This window comes from Portunus trituberculatus, chromosome 19 (genome assembly GCF_017591435.1).
Source record: "Portunus trituberculatus isolate SZX2019 chromosome 19, ASM1759143v1, whole genome shotgun sequence".
Classification (NCBI taxonomy): Eukaryota; Metazoa; Arthropoda; class Malacostraca; order Decapoda; family Portunidae; genus Portunus; species Portunus trituberculatus.
The window spans coordinates 5415001-5440938 of NC_059273.1; the positions used below are offsets into that span (position 1 = coordinate 5415001).

At 42.5% G+C, this 25938-nt stretch overlaps 2 protein-coding genes across 2 annotated transcripts in view; one reads left to right on the forward strand and one right to left on the reverse strand.

Moving 5' to 3' along the window:
• The window catches only part of LOC123506326 (titin-like), a 140761-nt gene that overhangs the window by 37582 nt on the left and 77241 nt on the right, over nucleotides 1-25938 (reverse strand). The window contains 29 exon segments of the mRNA XM_045258296.1: nucleotides 4988-5186; nucleotides 10773-11039; nucleotides 11386-11585; nucleotides 11833-12013; nucleotides 12355-12513; nucleotides 12865-12993; nucleotides 13284-13447; nucleotides 13581-13883; nucleotides 14025-14230; nucleotides 14476-14666; nucleotides 14936-15088; nucleotides 15402-15524; nucleotides 16041-16244; nucleotides 16412-16600; nucleotides 16977-17102; nucleotides 17498-17644; nucleotides 18029-18199; nucleotides 18468-18598; nucleotides 18963-19146; nucleotides 19415-19591; nucleotides 19952-20160; nucleotides 20394-20532; nucleotides 20904-21026; nucleotides 21458-21586; nucleotides 22027-22197; nucleotides 22498-22689; nucleotides 23131-23262; nucleotides 23785-23906; nucleotides 24732-24982. Of these exon segments, the coding sequence (XP_045114231.1) occupies nucleotides 4988-5186; nucleotides 10773-11039; nucleotides 11386-11585; nucleotides 11833-12013; nucleotides 12355-12513; nucleotides 12865-12993; nucleotides 13284-13447; nucleotides 13581-13883; nucleotides 14025-14230; nucleotides 14476-14666; nucleotides 14936-15088; nucleotides 15402-15524; nucleotides 16041-16244; nucleotides 16412-16600; nucleotides 16977-17102; nucleotides 17498-17644; nucleotides 18029-18199; nucleotides 18468-18598; nucleotides 18963-19146; nucleotides 19415-19591; nucleotides 19952-20160; nucleotides 20394-20532; nucleotides 20904-21026; nucleotides 21458-21586; nucleotides 22027-22197; nucleotides 22498-22689; nucleotides 23131-23262; nucleotides 23785-23906; nucleotides 24732-24982 (5072 nt within the window).
• On the forward strand, nucleotides 1622-6575 carry LOC123506324. Its single transcript, XM_045258294.1, has 2 exons — nucleotides 1622-2650; nucleotides 2741-6575. Exons 1-2 carry the CDS (start codon nucleotides 2108-2110, stop codon nucleotides 2861-2863), a joined length of 666 nt encoding a protein of 221 aa, XP_045114229.1. The 5' UTR covers nucleotides 1622-2107; the 3' UTR covers nucleotides 2864-6575.

The window sequence follows — 25938 nt, forward strand, 5'->3', positions numbered from 1 at the left end:
CACTCCTTCATCCTCCCTCACTCCTTCATACACTCTTTCATCCTCCCTCACCCCTTCACACACTCCTTCATCCTCCCTCACTCCTTCATACACTCTTTCATCCTCCCTCACTCCTTCATACACTCTTTCATTCTCCCTCACCCCTTCATACACTCCTCCATACACTCCTTCATCCTCCCCATCAACTTGGCATCGTGTTGTGTACCTGTTTGGCGCCGTGCCTGCTCACCCCTCCACGCTTCTCTTCCTCACTCTCTTGTACCTCCCTAGCTCCCTTTACTCATTTTCCTCTCTCTCTCTCTCTCTCTCTCTCTCTCTCTCTCTCTCTCTCTCAGCACGTGTGTTGATATTTTCTAGTGGAATTTACTTGAGTTAATGTATTTATCTATTCATAGAAGACCGGAGCCACATTCCCAAACATTTCAGTGCCTTATCACGACTAAGTTTAGAATGTTTTGGTACATGTTTAATGAGTGTTTTCAAGGGTGTTCTTTCAGAATTATAATGATAGTTTAATTACTACTCGGCAATATCAAGGGGGTTTTCAATACTTTTCTTCGTAATTCTAGTGGTATTCAATGTTCTTAATTCTATCGGTTCTAGCGGTAAACAATTCAGCATTATCAGTGGGGAGAATAAACCTGAAAGCCTGACTATTCGTGTAGCCTTAGAAAAGATTCCTCGTGAGAAAGCTTTTCGAAACACGGTCAGAGAGATAATGACGAGTTGAGGTCAAGAGGCAGAGGAATAAACCCAATAAGAACAAGAACATTACTAATACCTAACCATCTCCGTGACCTTTACAAATTATAAGATAGAGGTAAGGTAAGCGTTTCAAAATACAGAAATATGAGCGAGGTAAGGATAGGGATACACACAAAAGCAACATCTGTTAACCTTTACAGCTTGCTTCATGACTCCTGACGCAGACACAGTGGGAGGGCAGCCCGCGTCAACAGAGGCCTCGCCATTATAACAACATTTATTTTAAGAGAGTGAGTGTTGGCCAGAGCTAAACTCACATCCCTCCGTTGCTTCATTCTTGTATCTTCATCCATCAAGTGTTGCGCACTCTCTCTCTCTCTCTCTCTCTCTCTCTCTCTCTCTCTCTCTCTTTCGTATCGCAGGGAAAACTGGGAGAAGTGACACATTACGAAACACTGCAAGTTAAGAATGGTGATATGAAATTTCGCAATAAAAGTATCGACATGTGCTGGCGGATGGGCGGTAGGAAGGAGAACAGAAGACCATTAATTTTGCTGCAAAAATTAATGAAAGCAGGTCCCTCTGAAGACAAAGCAACGCAGTCTTGGTTCTAATTCTGTCAATCTGCAACGCTGACGCCTGGTTTTCCCTCTGCCGTCACTTCTGCTTGCCTGCGGATATCTATCGTCTGTCTGAATGTCTTATGGGGTCACCATGGCAGAGCGAGCGTATGGCCCACTACCACACATGTCAGTCCATCACAGGGCTCGTTATAAAACAATCCTTTGTGACCTTCAAGTCTCCTCCAGTAGGCAGGGCACGACGGATGTGAGGGATCGAGTCTGTCATGTACCGCCCGTCGCCGGCAACCAAGGCATTAGGCGCGTAGTGCAGCGCGGGGCAAGGCTCACGAACACTGGACTAAATTAGGCATTGCATGTACGGCATCTGATTCTACTTAGTCCTGATCTCCCGGGAATGGCGATGGGGTGAGGGGTCAGAGACCTGGCGAGGAGCAGATTACTATTTCGTACTGGTCACGAGGACTCTCTCGATCCCAGCCAGTGCGGCCGTGACGTGTGGCGTTCGTGACTGGGGGAGCCGCGGCCCTACGTGCTGGGAGTCAACGCCGCGCCTGGGTTGGCGTGAAGGCACATGATGTTGGCAGCTTGATACGGCTCGCGATGTCTCTTGGCACTCGTTCTCGCTGACTCCCTCCCTTCTGTCCCCTCCTAATGAACTGGTAGCTGCCGTGACGTGTGGAGGTAGTCACAAACAAGGCAGTGAACAGATAACACACGAGACACACGCGAGTCGGACCACCGCCACTGTAGCCCCGCGAGAAAAGGCCTGGCATGAAATTCTCGGTGTGATCGGTGTCCAGTTTAGCCAGGCAGCCGTCATGGCGAGCAGTGTTACCGAGGTGGAGGAGATCCAGCGCCCTGAGCCCGCCACGCCTCAGATACGTCTCAAGATCATAAATCTCAACCTCAATGAACGAGGCAGGAGCCTCAGCCCGCCGTCGCGCCACTCGGGCAAGGCAGCTGAACGGCGCAGCGCGGACCAGCGCCTCGCCAGGCGCAGAATCCACAAACTCCGCAGCTACGAACATCTGGTGCGCGACCTTCCCCTCGGCCGCAGAGACAAATACTTAGCACCGCGCCAGACTCACGTCAACGCGGGTAGTCGCAGGGAGGGAGCGCCGGGAAGCCATGACGCCGAGGGCTCTCTGTACCTGTTCTTTGTGCAGGGATTCAAGAACGTGGTGAACGGCGACCAGGAGGAGATGCTGAAGACAATCCTGGAGCTTCTCAACGATCAGGTGGTGGACCAAGCTGTGTCGGTAGCCAGACAGGAGCCTCTGTTCCTATGCGAGGACAGCTCGTCGCGGGGCCAGCCCCTGCAGCACGCCGCGCTGCACGGTGCCCTGCTGACCCTCAACGAGGTGATGGACCCCGGCGTGTTGGACATTTCCCGCTCGGGCATGGTGGGGATCGGCCAATGTCTCACTGTCACTATTTTCTTCCATGACCAGCTGGCGGCGCTCATCCACTCTGCCTGGCACAGCCACTACGCTCAGATCCTCAGGGACGCGTGGATGGGGTTCGGCTGCGTGGGCGCCATGGTGGTCATGTCGTCTATGCGACAGCGACAGTGAGCCGCTGTCCCCACATTGCGACGGTTCGGCGTTTTGGCGGCGCGAGGAAGCGGTAGACACGCACACAGTAGTGAGATTATTGTTAACGCACGTGTACATAGACTGAACGCAGTGATCAGTAAAGTGATTACACTTTCCTAGCGTGATACTCGATGAGATAAAACCACAAATTCTTGCCGAGATGTGATATGTATTTTTCTATGTTACATATATCTTTCTGAGGCTTTCAATACCTTAACCAATCATTCCATCTAAATTTATATCTCACCTCGCGGTGGAGGAGCTGATGGGCCGCCACCACGTGACTCGTGGCAGAGCCGGCCACTTGTCACGGCTCATGGGATCTTATCAGTGTTATGGACACCTTTCTGATTGGACGTGGGAGGAGACACGTGTGTCTGCCAGAAGACAGTAAACTCATGGTCAGTAATGAGTGCTCAGATGGCGAGGAGCAGCAGTTCATTTTTATAGGAAGAAAGTGTGTTCAATATGACAAGATCGCCATCTCCATCGGCAGTCAGTCACATGACACCGAGATATATCCACTGATGTGTCAAGTGCGGCGTGCGAGGCCCGCACTGATACTGACAAGTTGGCGAGTGACGAGGTGCTCTCACGTGCCTTGACGCAGTGACCAACACACGAACATTTGTCATCACACACTTGAGACAATCCTTCATCATCATTCCTCTTGGATCAAGATGACGGCACAACTAAAGTGGTACATCGCGCCTCGCTCAACAGTACCTGTCCACACAACTAACCAGAACAACACACTAAACTTCCTACTGTTAAATTATGAATAAATGATAAAAATTCGGATATCCATTAACCAACTCACATAAGCATGACAAAGCAGTTTCAAATATCAATAAAGAACGTCTGCTGAGCAGAATATTAATGAACATTCATTACTAAACAGCTGCACTAAATTTCCAATATTTCACGTAAAATATGAAAAAAAAAAAAATAGATGATACCTAATAAATTACATTGCTAGTCTTGATATCATATAATCAATGAAGTGCCCTTATTTTATGACTCATCTAACAAACCCAAAGCTATCTTAGTGTTCTGTGGTATAATTCCTACAATACTTTTAGTAAATATTGTATAATGTTGATGTCCAGTGAACGTTTGGCTGTGGACGAGTGATCCACCGTGACAACTCTTAATGGACCAAGCCAAAGAGAATAGTTAAGACAATACATATTCTGTGATGGGCAGATGCAGGGAAAACATGTCTGACAAAATTGTACTATTACCAATATAATTCCTGGATAATAATAAAATTGGAGAGTGGAGCTTAATGTCTGTACTGGACACCACTTCCACAACACAGGGGGATGCTGTCTTCATGTACAGCATCACCTGGTTCTCTACACTCCCCTCCTCACCCATTCACTCAATCCACACAAGTTGGCCAATCTTCTATGAATATTTTTAGGGCATGGCCACTTCACTAGCTGGTACGTGAACCCAGTCATTCTTACTCACACTTATAAACAGCCTGAGCCTGTTTCTGATCACCCCCAGAATCTCTCTCTCTCACTCTCTCTCTCTCCTCTGCCAAGGATAGATGTTTCTCAAGTTAAGTGGTTATATAACATTTTTTTCCCACAAGTAGAGGCCAGTCAGAGCTTAATGTTATAATTTGTGAAGTGTGCCATGAATTTTTAGAGCGACTCACTGACTTGTTTCCTTGTACAATGATCTTAAAGCAAATACATTTCTTTGGGTAACTGAATATTAGAACAATTGATACAAGACAAGTCTGTTGCGAAGAGGCATCTTCAGTCTACAGAGAATATTAAACTGGAATGTTTGAAAATCTGTAAATACTTATGCAGTCTTTTGACACTCCACATATTCTTGTATATGAAAAAAAGTCATTGTTGAGATGCATAAATTTTGCCATTTAATAAATAAGTCAAGAAAATGATATTCTATTTGCCACTGCAGATACAAAACTTTAGTTGAAATCTTATCCTCAGCCTGTGAACACTTAACTGTCACCTTTCATAAAAGACCAAAAGACCTTAACAACAGGAAAGCCCACTCTGCTACAATGATCTGGTGTAGTTAAAAGATGCACCCAATGACTACCACCACATGGGTACTCACCAATCATGTTGAGTGCGGCAGCAGACACTGCCTTGCCCACTGGATTCTCAGCAATTATGGCAATCCTGCCAGCCTGCATCATAGATGTGACCGGCACCTCCAGAGTGTGTTTGTTGCCAGTGCCCCCCAGCACATACTGGAGATGGCCGCGCTGGTACTCCTGGCCCGTGATGGGGCAGTCATTCAAGGTCCAGGTGATCTGTGATGGTGAAGGAAATATGTATATAAAGACTGCTGTTTTCATTGTCATTATCATAACCATTACTGTCATTCCCAGGGATCAGAATTCAGGTTAGTCAACTAAGTCAGAATTCAACCCTTGGATTATATAAAGAATGGACACTTGCTATGTGTCCTGCAAATGTGTGTGCAAATATAACCATTCTAAATCCTATGGTAGAGAGGACAAGGGCCGACCACACCCCCTGGCTAAGGTGAAGCAACATTGCCAACATGTAATGAAAGACAACCAGGAGACACTGAGTTTTCTCTCCTTTGTATCACCTTCCCACATGAGATGATGTAATGTTTTGTCTCAGCTATCTTTTCAATGTCAGTCTGTCTGGTGTCTGGTGTACAGATAAAGAGGTAGATTTACATTTTGATTATTATGATAAATGGATCTGCTATTCTCAATGAGGTAATGATATATGAATTAGTATAGGTAACATTTTACAAGAATAAGATGTATAGATTTATGTAGAAAACATTACTTACAGTTTTTCTTTAAAAAACTATCCACCAAAGTTTTCCCCGTCCACTGTACAATAAAAACCAACAAATATTTCTTAAGAATTCACTTTGAAACTACCCTTCAATTTCTCTGTTTTTTAAGCAAGTGAATGTTGTAGTCAGTCCACAGAAAACACCAATTTAGCCTGTAGAAATTTTCCGTGATTTTCCATGTAAGACTGCAAGAGTTACTTCATCTGTTGTGTCCTTCAAGCCTTACAGAGCACAGAATTTGTTGTAGCTATGTATAAGATTATGAAATGCATATCTCATCTGTGGTATGATGTCTGATTATTTATTCAACGAAGTTTATTGAAGTGTGATAGAACAGTATTGATATTATATAAACATGACTACTGGTGTGCATTATGACAGCATTTTGTAAATCATTGTCACAAATCCATTTAGCATTACTGTAGGAGTTGAAGAAATAAAAACATGTTTGGCATGAACAATATACAGCCTCTCTCACTGAACATTTCAGGTTGTATTCAGTTATTCCTGTTGCCAAAAAAAAATTGGCGGGTGTGTTTACATTTCCACTTTTCTTACAAGGACCATTTTGACATATCTATTAATAAGCATAAGCTGTGTACATAAATGTGTGTGTGTGTGTGTGTGTGTGTGTGTGTGTGTGTGTGTGTGTGTGTGTGTGTGTGTGTGTGTGTGTGTGTTGGCTCCAATACAGAATGCCTTAAGTCTGCCTCACACAATGACTGACTTAGACACAAAGGCACTACAACAACAGAAAACAGTAAATGTAAGACAGCAAGATGACAGAGGCCTTGAGGCAAGACATAAGTGGAGGCTGGCAGAGAAGTCTTAAGGCCACAGCTACACAGTAAAGTGGAGCAGAGGCTAAAACAAAAATATACAAACATGTAATCACTGATGTATTTGATACAGTAATCTTGCAGGATAGTGTGTAGTCTTTCTTAATGCTGCTAATAATCCTATAAGTCTTTTTATTCTTATAATTCACAACAAATGTTTGTATCATGTACATTAAAAGCTTTCTAATTACTACTGTACATTTACGAATTAATCAGATTTGTAGGAAAAATTGTTGTTGCTGTGAATGTCCATATGTAAGGACACCTTCAGCTTAATCTCTGGTATTATTCTTAGCATAGTATATGGCATATTTTTGTGCAAATGTATGTAATGTTGTCCTATTTGTCACAATAAAGGTTTCACAGATATATTTGAACTGCGAATAAAGTTTGAAAGAAGGTAAAGCTCATTCTTCTTTTCACTGGTTCATTGGGTGTGCCGTGGTGAAGGAATCAATGATGTGCCCATGTACAACTTTTATTGACGTCACACACTACTAGCACCTACTTGGTCAACACAGGGATGTGTCATATGATGCACAACACAGATGTTATTGGAATCTCACTTAGTCTTCACACAGCAGTCATAAAAGGTTTGTTACCTCTTGCAATTGCTTTAGAAGACAAATAAAATACTACATCAAGTCAAATCTTATAAAACTGTGTATGCATGTCAAGGCAGCATCTACATCCTGAAAATGTACACCTATGTACTATACATACCTTCAGCACAATTATTCTAAAAAGTACGCATGTCTTTCATAATAATGCCCCAAGGGTAACTTTATACACACTATATATACATAGATATATATGAACAAGAAGTGGTAAAGGTGGTGGCATAGTGAATAAGGTGGTGAGCATGGGATCGGGCAGACGTCCATGCGTAGGTTCGAATCCCACCAAGTACTGCCTTGAAACTTTGCCATTTGTTAAGTGGTTTAAAATTACCTACATGTCACCATGATACCCAGGTTCTAGGTGGTTACACCAAAGATGCACATGGGTGGTGATAGGGACCCTAATATTGGTACCACTATATATAAAATTGCCTGAACCACTAATGGGTGGAAGCTGAACAGCACTTCCCATACATATTCTTCAAGTATACCTTACAAGTGCTATATGCCATAACATAAAAGTCATTAATTTGGAGTTGAATATTTCATTTCAACACTATCTGAACCAAAATTAATTCTCATCACTTATAGGAAAGACACAAGCTAAAAGATATCCTTTAACATTTCCCTAATTTTTCAACTTCATTTAAGATAATGACTCTTGCTAGAGGGAACCTGTTATCTTTAAGAGCAAAAGGAAATACATCATACCAGCTGAAAGTAAAGAGTAGATGGTATAACAGTTCCTTCCTGAAAGTTGAGGACACACTCCCTACATTTATGTCCACTGGAAGAAAATAACAGTAGTACCTACCTGTCACACTGCACTCAGGTTAGTAGGTTTGATAAAAGTATGTATATGGTGAAATTTTGCACCCTGATACAAATGTATTACCATGGAAATGAAGAGAGCTATAATTATTATGGTAAACATATATCAGTGTTAGCTTTGTGTTATAGCTGCAATAAAGCACTGGCTAATTCCTCAGCATTTTATAGTCATCACTGATGCAAGCACACTGTGTTTCACTAGACAAATATTTACTTTTCTGGTTTTGTTGCCTTGTAATAAAGACAATAGATCAAGTAGTAGCCGGCCTGGACTAAGAAAGGAATGTCTTGGTCAAGAGTCTCTCCATCAAATGCAAGACCCTGACCCCGGGTGGCATGCAGGCAGGTCTCAAACACCACGCTGCGGCCGTGCTCCACCAGAGGACTGCCGGGTGCCTCGTGGACTTGTGCCGGATTACTCAGGTCAATGTACATGGCTTCAGAAAATGGCAACACAATGGCTCTGACCAGTGCTCGGCTCGTGCCAAGAGCTGCCTGCATCTTCTCGTTGATGATCTGCTTAAGCTCCAGCTTGGACAGCTTATCCACTGTCTTAATGACGAAGACCATCGCATTGTTTGGCTTCTTTGGATCTCCATACCCTGCAGGGTGGTGACTGCTGTCCCTCACCAGCACATCACCCAGAGAGCCACTGACTTGAGTGTCCAGAGAGGTTTTGCTGACAACAGAAGACTTTGATAGTTGCATGTAATGGCTCTCTGCAGGTGTGGCATTATTTTCTGATATTTTGGAAGGCTTCTGGAGCATTTTGGTAAGTTCTCTTAATTTTGCCAGACGGGTAGCTCTTCTTGCTTTCTTCTCCTTCTCATACTCATCATCATGACTATCTGCACATTCCTCTTTCCTACTGACAAGGGGCAAACCAAAAGTCTGTTTGTCAACACTCATCTTGCTGGTTGTGTCTGGTTTGTATTTTGATGTGCAGTCTTCATTGTTGTTTGAATCATTGCTTATCTGGGAATTTTCCTCATAGTCTGAGACATAGCTCTCCTCTGATATGACAGACAGGCTGCTGGGACACCTCAGGTATTCTGAGACATACTCACACTCAGGAACCAAGAATCGCCTCACAATGACTTCCTCATTATCATTTGGGTGCTTGTTCTTTGGCTTTTTAGATTCAAAGCACATTTCATTAGGTGTGGTGAAAAAGTTCATGTTATCTTTATCCTCCTTCACATCTAGTACAAAGCTGTCCTTCTTATCTATATCCAAAGACATTTCAGCTTTGGAAATGCTAGCATCCTCATATTTATCAACATGTTCCATCTTCATAAAATTTAGGTTCTCATCAATACCTTCATCAGAATCAGGGGAACATTCTTTGATGGGCTGCAGTTCCTTGCCACAAAGTTTCATTGATTCCCCAAGACTTTTCCCATCTTCAGTAATCACTGAGTCATTATATTTCTGACTTTCATTTATTTCATTGGAGCACATCTTTATAGAAATCTGACAACTGACAGATGAAGTCTTCAAACTCTCACTGGAAGCACTCTCAACAACATTCTTTTCACTTTCAGTTACTTTAGAAACTGCTGGAGGCGATGACAAAGGGTCGTCACCTGGACTACTACGACCCGATGCATCTTCAGAAGTGAGTGTGAAACTGTTTCTCTTTGACCTGCTGGACTGAGGAGACCCAATGCTGGACTCTGAGCAAGGAGTGTTGGGGGAGAAATTGCTGGAGAAGTAGCCTGAGTCATGGTCACCCTCTGAGGACAGAGACACAGACTTCTTCCTCATGAATGTGGTGCTGTCACACTGCTGCGTGGAAGTGGTTTCACTGCTGCTGGCATCACCTAGCTTTGGATTAGGCAATTTGTCTTTAATGAGATTCCACAAGTCTGCAAGCTTGACTGGCTGGAGCTCCTCAGTCAGCCCAAGGTCAATGAACTGAGAGGGTGCTTCATGAGTCACCTCAGCCTTTCCTTCCTCTGTGTCACTGTACACGTCAAATTCCTCTTCCTCTTCCTCCTCCTCCTCCTCCTCCTCCTTCTCCTCTTTCTCTTCCTCTTCCTTTTCTACTTGGGCAACTACAAATTCATCCTTAGAATCATTGGGTTCAACTAAACTCAGGTAATCTTCAGTTGGCAACACAGTGATTTCATTAAACTTCTCAAATTGATCAAAGTTTGTTGATTCCACACAGGCTGAGTCATCAAGTGATCCGTACACAACCACATTCTCCATCATCATGCGAGAGTAAGTCTCCATGTCTAATATTTTCATACTTTGGAAATCTGATAAACTATTTCTGTTTTCACATTTATTTTCTGTCTTTTCCAAAATAGGAGACTTATCTTTGCCATTACCATGCTCTTCACTACAATCATTATCCTCAATTTTTGGTTCTCTACTATCACTGGTGATTTCCTCATCTAAACCTCTATAGTTTTCATTATGATCTTTATCATTAGAAGAATATTTATCCTCATAATGCAAAGTACCTTCTTTCAAAGTATATGATCTTGATTCATTTACTTCGAGGTGGACACCATTAACGCTAAAGTTAGACATCATGTTCATGTAATCGTTCATTCCCAAGACGCCTGACCCATTGTTAAGTGTGTGTTCACCTTCAATACATGAAGTATCATTACCATTTTCGTCAACTACTGTTTCCCCTCCCTGGTCATCAATCCCATTACCACAAGCAACAGTCACAGTGTCACCATTCATATTACACAAGGCAGACTCACTGCTGTCCTGAGAAACTGTGGGAGAGGAAACTTCAAGGACACTCACCGTGGGGGCTGGCACGCCTGTCACTTCTGCCTCAAACTTAACACCGTTGCCAGCAGTGACAACAGTGTCATTGAGGAGCTTAGTGAACACTGGAGGCTCAGTGTTGTCTGTGGGGGGAGGCGTGGGCAGCCGCTGCTCAATGCTGAGGTATGCCACACTCTTGGCTGTGCCGGCACTGTTTGATGCCACAACCTCGTACTGTCCAGTGTGGTCCAAGGTTGTGGTATGAACCGTCAGGCTCAAACTGCCATCTGAACTCTCATGAATCTGGGAAACACAAAAGGCATTGAGAAATTCTAGGAGCATCAAAGATCTTATTAGTTTATCAGAGATGGAGGGAACAAATGCACATCTGATGATGTAGACAGAAGTACTATTTAACATTTCAAACATAAGATGCATCATTAGAAATTTTATACATAACTAAAACATAATGAGTTCTCAATATTCTCTTCAATGCAGCTCTCTCTCACTCTCACACACACACACACACACACACACACACACACACACACACACACAGGAGTGGACAAGGAGACAGGACACAGAGAGCTTAGCTCGGGCCCTGTAATACACAAATAGGTAAATACACACACACACACACACACCCTACCTGTAGGTCATTATCATGCTGGAGTGGCTCACCATCCCTGTACCAGGCTACAGTGGGCCGGGGGTGGCCAGTGACAGCGGCCCGCAGAGTGACAGGCTTGCCCTCCACTACATGCTGGTCTGTCGGGAGCAGCGAGAACCTCGGTGCCACAACAGTGTGCTGCTCTGGGGCAGGGGGTGGTGGGGGCAGCTCTGGGGCAGCTGACAGGGAGGAAGGAAACAGTTCACACATATGTATTAATTTCTTACATTTTTTCTGTGAAGTGAGAGGCAAGTTCACTGAGGTGCAAGTTCCTGAAGAAAAGATAATTACTATACAGACATATCAAGTGTAGATTAACAGTCAAAGTCAGACAAATACCTTCAACATGTGTCACTGACTTGAATAAATGGCCAGGCTTGCAGTAACTACTCAGAAAACACAACTCTGCTCCCTGCCATGACTTACGATCCACATTGAGGAAGCAAGCAGTGGATGCCTCGCCGGCAGAATTCACAGCCACCACTCGGTAGATGCCAGCATCCTCCAGGTAGGCCTCATGGATCACCAGGGAGCAGCGGTCACCATGGAACAGCAGCTTGAAATCACTGGATTCCTTGACAGGTGTGTCATCATGGTACCATATCACCTGAAGACACTCAGTGAATCACTACACTGTCACCAGCACTTCAAAATGGCAAAATACTATAAAAAATCAATCTCATGTACCACCTTCTATCATGTGTATACAAATTATTAAAAGATGATCTCGGGGAAGACAGGGGGTGAGATAGATGGATGGAATTGTGGCAGAGCTGCAAAGGATGGGAGTCACAGGAAGTGCAAGATAGAAACAACTGCTATTTTAGGGAAATGGTGAAATATGTCTAGTAATCACATCTTCAAAAGAAAAACCTATTAATGCAACACTCAAGTACATAATAAACCAAATTTTTTCACTCCCATGGTGGAGAGAAATCAGGTACTCACCTCTGGCTCTGGTTGTCCCACAATGACACAATCAAGCCTGGCACTGTGGCCCTCAGTGACGATGGTGTCCTTGAGTGCCAACTGCACAGATGGCTTCACTGGCTCCACATCTACGTCTGATGTCACCTCTGAGTCACTCGTCTCAGTTGGGATGCGGCCCTGTGGAGCAACAGTTGGCTCTGATTTTATTTGTATTTTATTTCTTTGCTAACACGAACATTCTATATGATTCGGTATTTCCTGAATAAGTGAAGTGTTATTTGAGAAAAAAATAAAAGCAGGAATCACTACAATGCCACAGGAATGAGACACATGACAAAAAAATCCAGTAAGTTGCCAACACACCTATTTTTACTCCTCTCTATAGAGAAAAATGTAGTGCAGATCACCACTTTAAAATGAATAGCAATTAAGAATACTGATAGATAAATTGATACAAATAAAGCCAAGTAGAACTATGTCACTGAGAAAATATGTTTGTAACCAGTACATTAGGCAAAGTTCGCTCACCTTGACAGACACATTGGCAGAGCATTTGGCTTCCCCTGCAGAGTTCTTGGCCACCACTGTGTACATGCCAGCGTTCTTGGGGAAAGCCTCGGCCATCACCAAGGTGGCAACATTGCCGTCGAAGGTGATCTGAGATGAAGGAGATTTGTGTATGTTTAGAAAAAAATATGGTGACAATGATAATGAAAATTATATGCCACACATCTCCTGTCAATGCAGCACAATTTGTTATAGTTATCACAATGACAATGGTGATAATTCTTTTCTTGCACCATTTCCCTGGAATGAGTGGTTAGGACTATGTATAAGTCTCTTCCAGTTGCTTCTTTCTTACATCTTCCTCCTGCTCTCAGACAATATTGGACAATAATAATGACTAAATATTCCAGCATCAGCAGACAATCTCTCAGTACACTCACCTTACAGTCGGGTGTCTCTTTGGCTGGCTTGTTGTTGTGGAACCAAGTGACAGTCGGGGTGGGCAGACCCGTCACTTGGCACTCAAGCTTGAACTTCTGGCCAGCCCTTGCCATCACATTGCTCAGTGGCATGGTAAACTTGGGTCGCTCTGTAACTTCCACGGCTAAAATTTAACATTTTGGGAGTGCTTGAATCAAACACTTTGGTAGCGCTATTGAACTGAACAATTGAATGCTTACAATTGCAAAGTTTTGCTCATATATAGTGAACATGAATAGACAAATGATTCTTCTCACCAGTGACAGTGAGTCGAGCCTTGGTGGTGTCCTCCCCCAGGTCATTGGAGGCTCTGCAGGCATAGTCAGCCTCATCTTCCAGGAACACCTCCTCAAACCTCAGCAGACACTCCCCATTGTTGAAGGTGATGACGTAGTCCGGAGACTCGTCAATACAAGCACCATTCTTGGACCAAGATACAGTGGGGAGCGGATTGCCCTCCACAGTAGCCTCCAGCTGGAAGGAAGAGCCCTCCTGTGTGCTTGTGTCTTCAAGACGACGTGTGAAGGTTGGTGGGGAAAGAACTTCAACTGGTTCGGCTTCTGAAGAGAAATGAGGCATGTGAGTATGTGGATACGTAATATTTCCTTCCCAGAAGGAAGCTTATGATAGCAAAATTCATGGCCATAATAGAGTAAATAGTTACAGTAGGATAGATCTTTACAGTTCAATGCAAGTCATACCCTTGACTGTGAGCGTGGCAGAAGTCTCAGCAATGCCAGCTCCATTGACAGCTCGGCAGATGAAGAGTGCAGAGTCCTCAGTGAAGGTTTCCTCAATGGTGAGGGTGCAAACTCCCTCCTCATAGCTTGTCTTGTAGTCAGGGTTGTCAGTGACAGGCCTGCTGTCCTTCAGCCACTCCACCTCCGGCATGGGCATCCCAAGGACTCTATAGGATAGCAGTCATGGCAATATTAGATTAAAGGATAAATTTTATATAAAACAAAAGCTTCTTGTAAGAACAGTGAACTATCACTTACCCATTATATGATATGAATAGAACGACTTAATGAATACAATTTTCCATTAAGGCCCAATGCATTCACAAACAGACACCCCCGTACCTTGGTCCTTATAGTTCTATTCTCACAAAAAGAGTCTGTTTGCCTGTCAAGGGACATAATTGGCACTCACCGACACTCAAAGGTAAACTTGACTCCCTCGGTGACGGTGGCACCCACGAGGGGAGTGAGGAAGACAGGCGCCATCGGCTCCGGCTCCTCATCAATCATCTTTGCCTTTTTAAGTGGAGGGGACTCTTCCTTCTTTGGTGCCTCCTCCTCAGGTGGCAGAGGAATGGCCTCTGTCTGGATCTCAATCTCAACCTGAAGAAAATTAGCATGAAATCTGATTGCATAGTCCTTTCTTTAGTCTCAGATCTTGCTTTGATTTTCATGTTAATTCTATATGCCTTTCTTAATCCTCTGAAATGCATCTATCCACACAAATATGTTATGATAGATACAGTGGTAGGGAAATAGTCATATCATCCATAAAAATTTCCTGAATACTCTTCCAGTCTGAATCTAGATGTATCATAACAACAAAATTCAATATATGAGACAGAAAGTTATAGATATTACAGATAACATACCTTTTCAGGGACAATTGGTTCAATAGGAATGGCCATTGCCTCTGCAGCTTCTTCGGCTGCTCTCCTGGCCTCCTCTGCTGCCAGGGCTGCCAGACGAGCGGCCTCAGCCTCGGCCTGAGCTGCCGCCAGTGACGCAGTGAGTTCCTCCTTCTCCTGTTAGAAGTTATGCATATAACAATATCAAAATATTTTCCTTAAATTTCCACTTTTATAATACACCATATAAACTTGATAAGCCTCTTCTTAGAGAGAAAAAATTAGCAACTGGTGTTTAAGTTTTATACGCTCATTTCACAGATAGGTTCCTGTCTGATAGATGACATATATAATAAGTTAAGATTCCTAAGTGGAATGAGAGGTGGGATGCAAATTAGGGTCACTGCATCAGCCATACCTTGCAGTAACATCACAAAAACAGTTTGGAAGTGAACATGCAAACAGAGGCCTTGGCACAGAGTTCCCTCACCTTCTTCTGTGTCTCATTGAGATCCTCAGCGGCCTTAAGGTTCTCCACCATCAAATTCAGATTTCGCATGATGACAGTCAAACTCTCAACTATCTGAGTGTTTTGGTGGCTCATAACTTCAACCTAAAAAAAAAAAAAAACAACAACATTCACTCACACATCTACAAAAAACAAATATCAGCTAACTTGCAAATGATCTAAAAAAAATTGGAAAGACACCTTCCTCTCTTTTTTAATGTAGCTACAACACTTGATGCATATTTAGTGGCAGGGCAGGAGGAAGGGAAGAACAGACACAGGAATTTAGATCTCTCATTGTCGATCATTCCAGCAAGAATTAAGTGTCACTGGCTCACATGTATTCTGGCAACCAATGATATGCAAAAATAATCACCAAAGAGAAAAAGACTGACACATGATGCCTTCATCTCCTCTACATCATGAGTTCTGGCCTTCATCCCACACTGGATGTCAAAATACTCTCGACACAGAAATGAACCATACAACTGAAACATCCATGGCATTAATTTCAACACCAGAACTCAGGACACCTTAACAATACTTAAAAAATAACATTCTGATGCTCCCTAAAAGTCACCACTAACTTCAAGACCTAAAACATAGGAGTCCTTTACAAACCGGCTTCGGGACTGCGTCGCCATACAGTTCCTGGGCGAGGGATGCGATGTGGGTGATTCTCTGCTGCTGTGCCTCCTCTCCCGGCTTGAGGAAATGGTCAATGCGAGACCTCAGATACTCAGCCTGCTCAGGGTTCTTGATGTTCACAGTCTCCCCGGCAACCTCAACCAGAAGATTGGTACCTTGCTTGAACCAGTCCTCTGCCTGCAAAGCAAACAGAAAAAGAATGATCAGATTTGACAGATCTTTATTTCTCTTGCTCCATTTTCAATGTTTGCTTTCTCATCAATATCTTTCATCTCTTTTTTAGATTGAGAATGCATGAAAATTCTTAAAAGATTAATGATAGAAGTTCTCAGGACGAAACTCACCTCATCCACTAACTTAAAGAACACAATAGACAGTTCAATGGATTTCTTTGCCTGTCCAACCTGCATCTGGAAAGTGGACCATTTCTTCTCCAGCTCAGCAAGATCCTCCTTCACCTCCCCAGAGTCATCCTCTGGACCCAGCATCTTGGTGGTGGTGGACACGAATGACTGGATACGCTTCTCCAATGCCTGTAAGAATTATTCAGATATTACATCCCTGAATGCCAGGTGGATGGAGCTAAGAATGTGAGTGACATGTGTATGTGCATTTGTGTGGTATGGGCTACCATGGACGGGATTGCTGACCAGGTATATAGACAGAGAGATAAAAATACCAGACTAAGCCACTTCAACTCAAGAAAATAAACACACTTTTAAAATCTTTGTGATTGGAACTCTCAGAGCACCTATTTTTCTTTTTTTTTTTTCCCTTGGCTACCGTCGCCCATCTGCCCCTCTTACATAAAAGAATATGTATAAAATGAAGGAGCTGCCTTATGTAAGTCAACTGGCATTTTGAAGTCACTTATTTTCCTCTGTTCTCATGAAAACAGCCAACACTCACATCCACAGTCTGCTGGAATTGGTTGAAGGCACCCTGCATATTAGTAGCTGCTGCTAGGGAGTCACCATAGTGGCCTCGCATGCGACTCAGCTGTTCACTCAGGTCACGCAGCTGGTCACTGATCACCTGAACAGGGAAGACATGTGCATGAGTAATTAATGTGTGGTAAAACTAAGATTATAGTTGTGATGTGCTGGAGAAGGCATAATACAGGAAGAGGAAAGGTAATATTTTCAGCTTTTCGGTATGTAAATCTAAAACATCAAAATTTAAACAGTAGGAGATTCATCACCTTATCATTTAGCAGAAAATTGAATGGAAGGTCTCAAGAGAAACGAAATCAGTGAGGGAGAAAAAAAAAAAAAAAAAAAATGGCTGTCAGCAAAATGAGTAATGGAGTAACTGAAATCTCTTAGTAACTACTGTTTTATATTTGATTTAGTAAAGGTCAAATGGAGTCACTTATATAGCAAGAGTCATTGTGGCATCAGCAGGGAAAAAAGAGGAGGCTGGAAAATTACCTGCAGGTCAACATGGTACTGAGAGCGCTTGAGTTGTCGCTCCAGCATCTTCTGGTGCTGTGTCCACACCACATCAAAGTCCTTCCCGCGCCGCACCAGCAGCTCCTCCATGGTGGCAATGTCCAGCGCTCCAGCCTCAGGAGGGCACTGAGGACAAGACACAGTGTCATGAAGAGATCAGAAACAGATAGCTGATTCGTAATGTTTGAAAACTATCTATAAAAACATATGGAACTCTGTTTCTGTGCTTCCGCTTTCCTATGACTTGAATTTTTTCAAGAGAGAGAGGCCTCTCCAGCTTTAGATAATCCTTTTGGGACATTTTTTCTACTTTAGGCACTGGCACCTCATTGGATTTTCTTTTCATAAATTTTGTTACCTTTAGCCAATTGTTCTCTTCCATGAAAAATATATTTCAAAGTAAATTATTTTGAAAGTACATACCAAATTAAGATTATTTAACATTTAGACACAGAAGATTATTATTTAATATGAAGACACAGATTATATGAAATTGTTTCAAAAGCTTACCTGATCCTTAATCTTTGACATAATAGAATCAGCTTCATTTTGAGCAAACTTGAGGAGCTCAGAAACTGCTTGCTTGGAGGCATCATGTTCTCGCAGCTGTGCCTCCACACCACCAATGTCCAGGCTGACAGCATCAAACTGGTTCTCCAGCTTGTCACATGACCGATGGATCTGAAGAACACAAGAGGGCAAATTATTCAAGGAAAGGAGGTGCATTTTGTTAATATATATGTAATCAATCTATTGCCCTGACAGAGACAAATGGTCAATGATTAGTTAAATAAACATCCTTGAAGACAAATTACTACTTAAACAAACACTTGAAGAATTTAGGTATCCATTATAATTTTTGTATATGCATAAATTAATATCCTAACACTTGCTCAAAAATCAAATCTGTAAACAGCCAGGCATGAAGATCCCTCAATGCAAGGCTCACCTCAGCAATATTACGGCACCACTGGATGAGCATGTATCCCAGGATCTGGTACTCTGTGGCCTTGTTCTGCAGGCTCTGGTACAGCTGCAGCAGGGAGCCAATCACCTCATCCCTCTGCCCTGGCTGGTCACCTGAGAGGAAGTGCAGCAGGTGAGTTGTATATTCCGTTACTGTCTTTGGAAAAAGTCATTATTCCATACTTCATATTAATTGCGAAGGATGTGGTGTGGATTCTAACTTTCAAAACAAGTCTGAAGATAACAATAGGATAATATAATACAAATTAGAACAAGAAATTCTGATTATGAAACAACTGCTGAAGAAAATCATATGAAATCTCCAACAAAAACACAAAAGTGATAATCTATCACAACATATTTGATTATGAATTACCACTAGTGTATGAAAGCTATTCAAACATATACACCACATGAGCACTTCTGACAGTTATTTCTATTTAAATTTGAAATATCCTGAGTGTTTATGATGCCACACCTTTGTAGGACATGACTTCTGCCCTCGTCATCATCTCCTGAATGTCATCCTGCGTCTTCTTCACTGCTGACACATAGATGCTGAGTCGCTCCTCCAGTGTGACGGCCATTCCATCAGGGTCAGTGCAGTCACCTCGCAGCAGTGGACAGAAGCTGTTCTCCATCTCAGCCATCTCATTTTTCATCTGGAATAGAAAACGTATGATTTCACAAGAATTCAACATGAGGTTCCCTTGTATCTTCAATCTAGTTTAACAATTTAATCATTATTTAATAGGAAATAAAGTTTTATTTATTTATTTTTTTTTTTCTTAGTTCATTCCTTTTATTTTACAATTTGAAGGTACAGAGACCAAAATTAAGTGCCTTGCTCTCTCTCTCTCTCTCTCTCTCTCTCTCTCTCTCTCTCTCTCTCTCTCGCTGTTGTTAAATGCCTTGGTTTCTCTCTCCTACCTTTCTGATGTTGTCCCTGTAGGTGTTGAAGAGCATCGTCATCTCCTTGGTGGTGGTGAGCTTCATGTGGAAATGGGAGTGAAGGTCAGTGATCACCAGACGTCTCTTGCCCAGGTGGTCCAGGATGTTCTCCACACACAAGATGGCTCGGTTTGTGTCCAGGTATGGGTCATCCACCTGGGAGGACACAGACACTCATAAACAACTGAGTCACCTCATGTCTGTTTCACTGACACACAAGCAGTAAGGACACCACTTGAACAAATATATCATTCTACTGGTATGCAAATGAGATGAACTAATCTATATTCTTAGCATCCTGAGAGAAAATCTTCCCCCCAGTGACTGGCTTACAAGTCTATAAAGTCATAGAACTAAATAGACATATTTTCACTGCTAGCTATACAAAAAGAGCTAAACAAATAATTTTCCACTGGTATACATAAAAGCTGAATAAATATTTCTCAATTTGTAAACAATGGAGCAGACCAAACATTTTTCCCCTGATAAATATAAAAAGGAGAGAAACAAACTTACATTCTTTGCCTCCTCACAGAAAGCCTTTCCTGTGTTGCAGAGGTTCAGGTAGTGCTTCTGCAGCTGCTCCCACTTGGCCTCCACCAGGTCCATGTCATCCTCACCCTTTGCCTCCTTTAGCAGAAGCTCAAAGGATTCAAACTCCCCATTCAGTGCTTCAGCATCTTCATGGAACTTGACGTACTTCTCACTAATGCCAATACGTGCGTCTGGGTGGGGGAAGGGTACATATTGGCATGAGATTCACTTACATATCTCTAATAATCATAATTTTCTTTGCTTTCCAAGGTCGATGTGATGCAAAGTTAGTATCATTCTTTTTATGTTTTCCCTCAATTCACAAAACTTCCACTTTAAACAAATAAATAATCTTTAAGGTCATAAAAGGAGAAACATGCATGAAAAGAATTATGTCCCCACTCACAATGAAGGAAAGACTCACCAAGCAGTCTCCTGAGTGCCTCCCAGTGGTCAAAGAGTCCCTGTAGCTTGTCCTTGAATCCTGCACCCTCCTCTAGTGACAGGTCAGGCAGCAGCTTTTCAAGAAATGTTGCAAGGGAGTCAATCTCACCCTTCTTTTCCTGTAATGAATATGAATGAGCCTTTGAACTTTGAAAGATTTGCTGCATAGACTCATATCAATAACTTATAAATACATTACTATACAAACACTGTAAAGATTTCAAACCATGGAATGCAAGAGGTCAACAAAAGATTATCTCTTTAATACATCTGCAAGAACATAAGCACATCAAGAAAATGGGAAAAAATACAATATTGAAACAAATGATACATTTTCTATTTCAAACATGAATTTCTGAACACAAAAAAGAACTGCTAAACTGTAAAGTGTAAAACATAATGATTATTCTTCACAAGCATCTTTACATTACAACAGCCTCAAAAGACTTCCCTAACTTCCATGTTTGTACACCAAGAGAACAAGACTGACCGCCACATCACGGTTCAGTGTCTGGTGGAGGTGTAGGAAATCCTTGGCTAAACTGAGGGAGCCGCCTGGGTCCTGGTGTCCCTGCAGGAAGGCGTCCCCAATGCGCACCAACCAAGATTCAATCTGTGCAAAAATATATTAATCATTAATCAATTTAAATTACTGCAGGTTATTTCTTCCCTGAACTCTAAATCACATTCATATTTAGCTCAAAAGTGTCCAGCATTTAATGGTTCATTATTTAAGACAACAAATTCATCACTTATTACAAGGCATCACAATGTTAGTTCTATGCACTCATTAAACTTTTCTAGCAATATCTCAGTTATCAAAATAACCATACACTTGTAATGAGTAATCTATACTCAGAAATACTGCGGGAAAGCTATCTCAAAATTAACCGTATGTAAAGCAATTAACATTTGAATAAAACATAAAATGAATTCACACATTTTTTCACACAAATCTTTCCTCATAAGACACAGCAACACTCCAGTTAAAACTCTAGGTAATTGAATGACAACACAGGAAAGACACTGTGCTGTTCCCCTCACCGCATTGTGCTGCTCCAGGAAGGCATTAGAAAGTTCTGTGCGTTGCAGGACTTGCTCAGTGCTGGAGACGCAGGTGGAGGACAGCTGATTGCGGCGGCGCTCCAACTCATCCACCAGTTGTGAGATACCCTGAGGAGAACAAGGCAGGGAATCAGTGTGGCTCAAACAATCTCATTCAGCTCGAACACTCCCATTTACACAGCTTACTCATCTTTTCACTTTTCTCATGTTACTCCCAATAGTTATCCTTTCTTTTGCCTTCCTGCTTCCATCTCTCTCCAGCTGGTACTGCTGATCTATGCATTATTTTCAGTGTTGCTACCTATGTCAATGCCTATCTGTGTACACACTTACATACACACATACTTCTCCAGAAAGGTATCTTAACATCCCTTCTTTATATGCCAATCATCTTGTAACTCTACTTTGGTCCTATCATCTCCTATATATAGAATAGGAATGGTAAGGCTCAAAATATCCCAAACAGCAAGACAAAAAACAGACCAAGTCACACATGTTTGTCATTATAAGAAATTGCAGCATAGCTAACTAATATATAACTTCCTCACCATGTTATGTGGTTGGTCCTTCCCTCCGGTGACCTCCAGGATAGCATAGCCTTCTGTTAGTGCTGGTTGCACCGCCTCCTCCACCACACCCACTACCAGGGACAGACGCTGGGCTCCTTCACCACCCATGCTGGCAACCTGCACCTCACCCTGGTCCAGCTTGGTTAGGGCCTGGGGGAGTGTGGAATGCTGGGTTAGGTTGAGTTAGGTTAAGTGAAATCGGCATAGGCTTCTGAAGAGGATAGCAGAATAAGGATTTTATCAAGGGTCACAAGACAAAACCATTAACAACAATGAATACACAAGCCATTTGCCAAGATCATTTATATCCCATTAATTCTCCTTTATGTTGTAGAAATTGACAAACATTATGTTCCATTTGTACAAATGGAAATTATATTTCTTCTATACACTTATGAGCAGCCTGTTCCTCAATAAATACTCCTGATGACTAGTGATGTAGCTACGTACAGTCTGGGCTAGCTTGAAGAAGAGGATAGCCTGCTGCAGGAGAGCTGTGCGGGTATCACAGGTCTCATGGAGGGCGGTCGCAGCCTCCAACACTGAGTACGCCCTGGACCGTGCCTCCAGTCCAGCATAGTGACCACCAGATGCCATGTCCTCGGCGGTCTTCAGTAAGCGAATACATTTGTCCTGCTGTTCCTGCAAGGCATTGGTTCTTGAGCACTCCATGGAAAGACAATATGTGTTAAATACAAAATTTCACCATGATTTGCTATTAACAAAAATGCCATAACATTACACATATAGGAAGATGGTTTTGTAATATGGTCTATATATGATACTGTAAAATTACTTTATAAAAAATTTTGCCAGGTCGACATTAATAGCTTCTGTGATATAAGGAATTTGGTAATTATCTGGTAATTTCCTGGCTTTATTACTGGTTTATTCTCTTCCATTTTTCACATATACCTTAAGATACACCTAAAACATAGATATAAAGATGGGGAGAAGTACTACCCCATTCCCTCCAGCCCAACAAACTTGAAGGACATGTGAGTGTTTAGTCTGGTCTTATTACAGGTTTTCCTTCCTGCCAAATTTATATGTAAAGAAAAGGTGAATGGCGAGGGAAGTTACCTTAGCTGCCACCTCCCTCTTCAGGTGTTCGTGGAGAAGGATCTCAGCATTGCTCTGTGAGTCTCCCAAACTCTGGTGCTGTGACACCTCATCCCTCAGCTGCTTGAGGGCTGACACTGCCTCTGTCAGGTCCTGAGAAGAATATGGAAACAAAAACATGATAAAGTATCTTCCTGTGGTATAGCACTACTATAAGTAATTCTGTTAAAACTGATTTTACATAAATAACTAATAAAACCTGTCTCTTAATAGCCTGTTCCAAAAGTGTGAATAGCAAGTACTCACAAGCACTTGCAAATCAAATGCTAAGGCACACTCAGGATGATATCGAAATAGCATTAGAATTTACAGCTGAAAGTTATGTTTGGTTCAATTACGCATAAATTTAGTTCACTGATTTCAGTTGATCCCTTCACTGTAAAAATCTTAAAAAAAAAAGGAGAAAAGCGCGCCGATGTAGCCCAGAAATACTGTTATTGTCCAGAAGTTACTGAGCAAAGGTTACTTTCAAGATAACTCCTTCCTGTACTGTATACGAGAATGAGGTAGCATACCGCCTGCCTCACACTCACTAGAGGTTCGTTCCTGCGGTTCAACACTTCTCATGTCCCAACGCTAGACTACAGTGACACGAAGACAGTGTTGCTGCATTACCTGGTACAGCAGACACAGGGCGAGGCACTGCTCCAGGTGGTGCTTCCTGGCGGCGAAGAGACCGTCCAGGAACCTTCGTCTGTCGTGAAGGGACTCCAGGTAGTGCTCGATCTGGGAGCAGGCTGGGGAGGGCAGGGAAAGATACCACTGTTATATGTCATCGCTGTCTACTGTCATTCTGTTTACATACGGAACTTGGATATTCATCTAATTCAACTCTTCCCATCCGCAGCAGTAGGCATGTTTCACCTGAAAGTATTCACACGGGCGAAAGCCGCCGCTGGTTCACTAGCCGTTGCATTAAAACCAATCAAGATGCATCCCAAAGATATCTCTTCTCCAGTACTAAGCCACTAACTGTAAAAGAGATGCTTAAGACGTATGCGTCAAATAATGTCTACAGTGCTAGGAACTGTGGGCCTTGCAGGCTGTGGAGCTCATGACACGTGCTGCACAGTTGCACCGTCCGCTGCTTCCCTCCATGATGATGAGACCAATGTAAACAAACCAACTCTGCGTTTTTTTTTTTTTTTTTTCTATGTAAATAAATGCAAATCTTCATATATTTAGTAGAATGGTACAGTCAATGATTATTAATAAAATATTTTCCAACAAAATCATCTTATTTTTAATTTTACATTGACAGTTATTATTATTTACTGAGGTAGAGAATGTGATGCCATTCAAGCCTTCAAGGTCCGTATTCTGAAAGACTTGCTCTTCCACTACGACTGTTTTCAAAGGCCACATACATGGTTAGGCAGATTCCCAAGAATATTTTTCCTGTAAATGACGTAATATTTTTGCTACTGTATCACTAGATTGACTAGAAACATAAGAAAACCCTTATAATTCGTATAACTTAAACTAGAGCCTCTTGAATGTAGCGGTAGTGCGGCGCAGAAAGGTTTCGCAATATCGCACCAAATCTTACGAGCGATACTCACCGAAGTCGATATTAGTCCTAATCTGAAGGGGCCGGGAGTCCAGCGTGGCCCCTTCGGTAGTCATATTTCTGAGCCGCCCCAGCAGCGTCTGTGCCTCCTGCAGGGTGTGCATGGAGGCCTCGAGCACCGCCCGCTTGTGGTCGTGGAGGAGGCTGAGTAGTTGCCTGGCCCCCTCGGCGTCGTTAGGCATCACATTGTCGGTATAAGCTCGTTCGGCGGCGTCCATGCAATCACTGTACTGTTGGGCTTTCCTGTGCAGGAAGAAGAGGATATCTTTGTCTACACAACTTCATTAGTACTATTTACAGTACTATATCTATGCTTTGTGGGGACTCTGGGAGGTATGGTAGTAGGAATTTTTTATTTATTTATTTTTTTTTTTTTTTTACGTTAAGGCCTATAGCGCCTTAAGGCACACTTGAAGAGCGTATGGGAAGTGCTGTTCAGCTTCCGACCATTAGTGGCGCAGACAATTTTATTTATAGTGGTACCTATATTAGGGCCCATATCACCCCCGAAGCTCATCTTGGGTGTAACCACCTAGAACCTGGGTATCATGGTGACATGGAGGTAACTTTAAACCACTCGACAAATGGCAAAATGTTTAAGGCTGACACTTCATAGCATAACATAGATACGATATTGTTTGTATTCTGAAACGCTTTACTCTCTCACCACGTCTGGCTATTCAAAAACTACTGCAGATCTAAGCTTGAAATGTCGTTAATAAAATTCCTACATCTCATCTCTCTCTTTCTGAATTCCTTTAATTAGGTCACCAACTTAGAGACATACCATACATAGCCTTGTTAATTCCATATCGTAACAGCCATCGAACACTGGCCATTAACTCACACACACACACACACACACACACACACACACACACACACACACACACACACACACACACACACACACACACATAAAAGAGAGAGAGAGAGAGAGAGAGAGAGAGAGAGAGAGAGAGAGAGAGAGAGAGAGAGAGAGAGAGAGAGAGACTATAATCCCATTTTACAAAAAAAAGAAAAAAAAGAGAAATCCAAGAACTTAAAACACCATCACAAATTCAACACCAATCCAATACTCAACACGTTCTCAATAAGCTGAATAAACTTCTACTCAATTAACATAACCCGGCGTGCCACCAGAAATACGATCTCATCCTCTTGACCTAACCATCCCAAACTATCACATTCTTAGCATT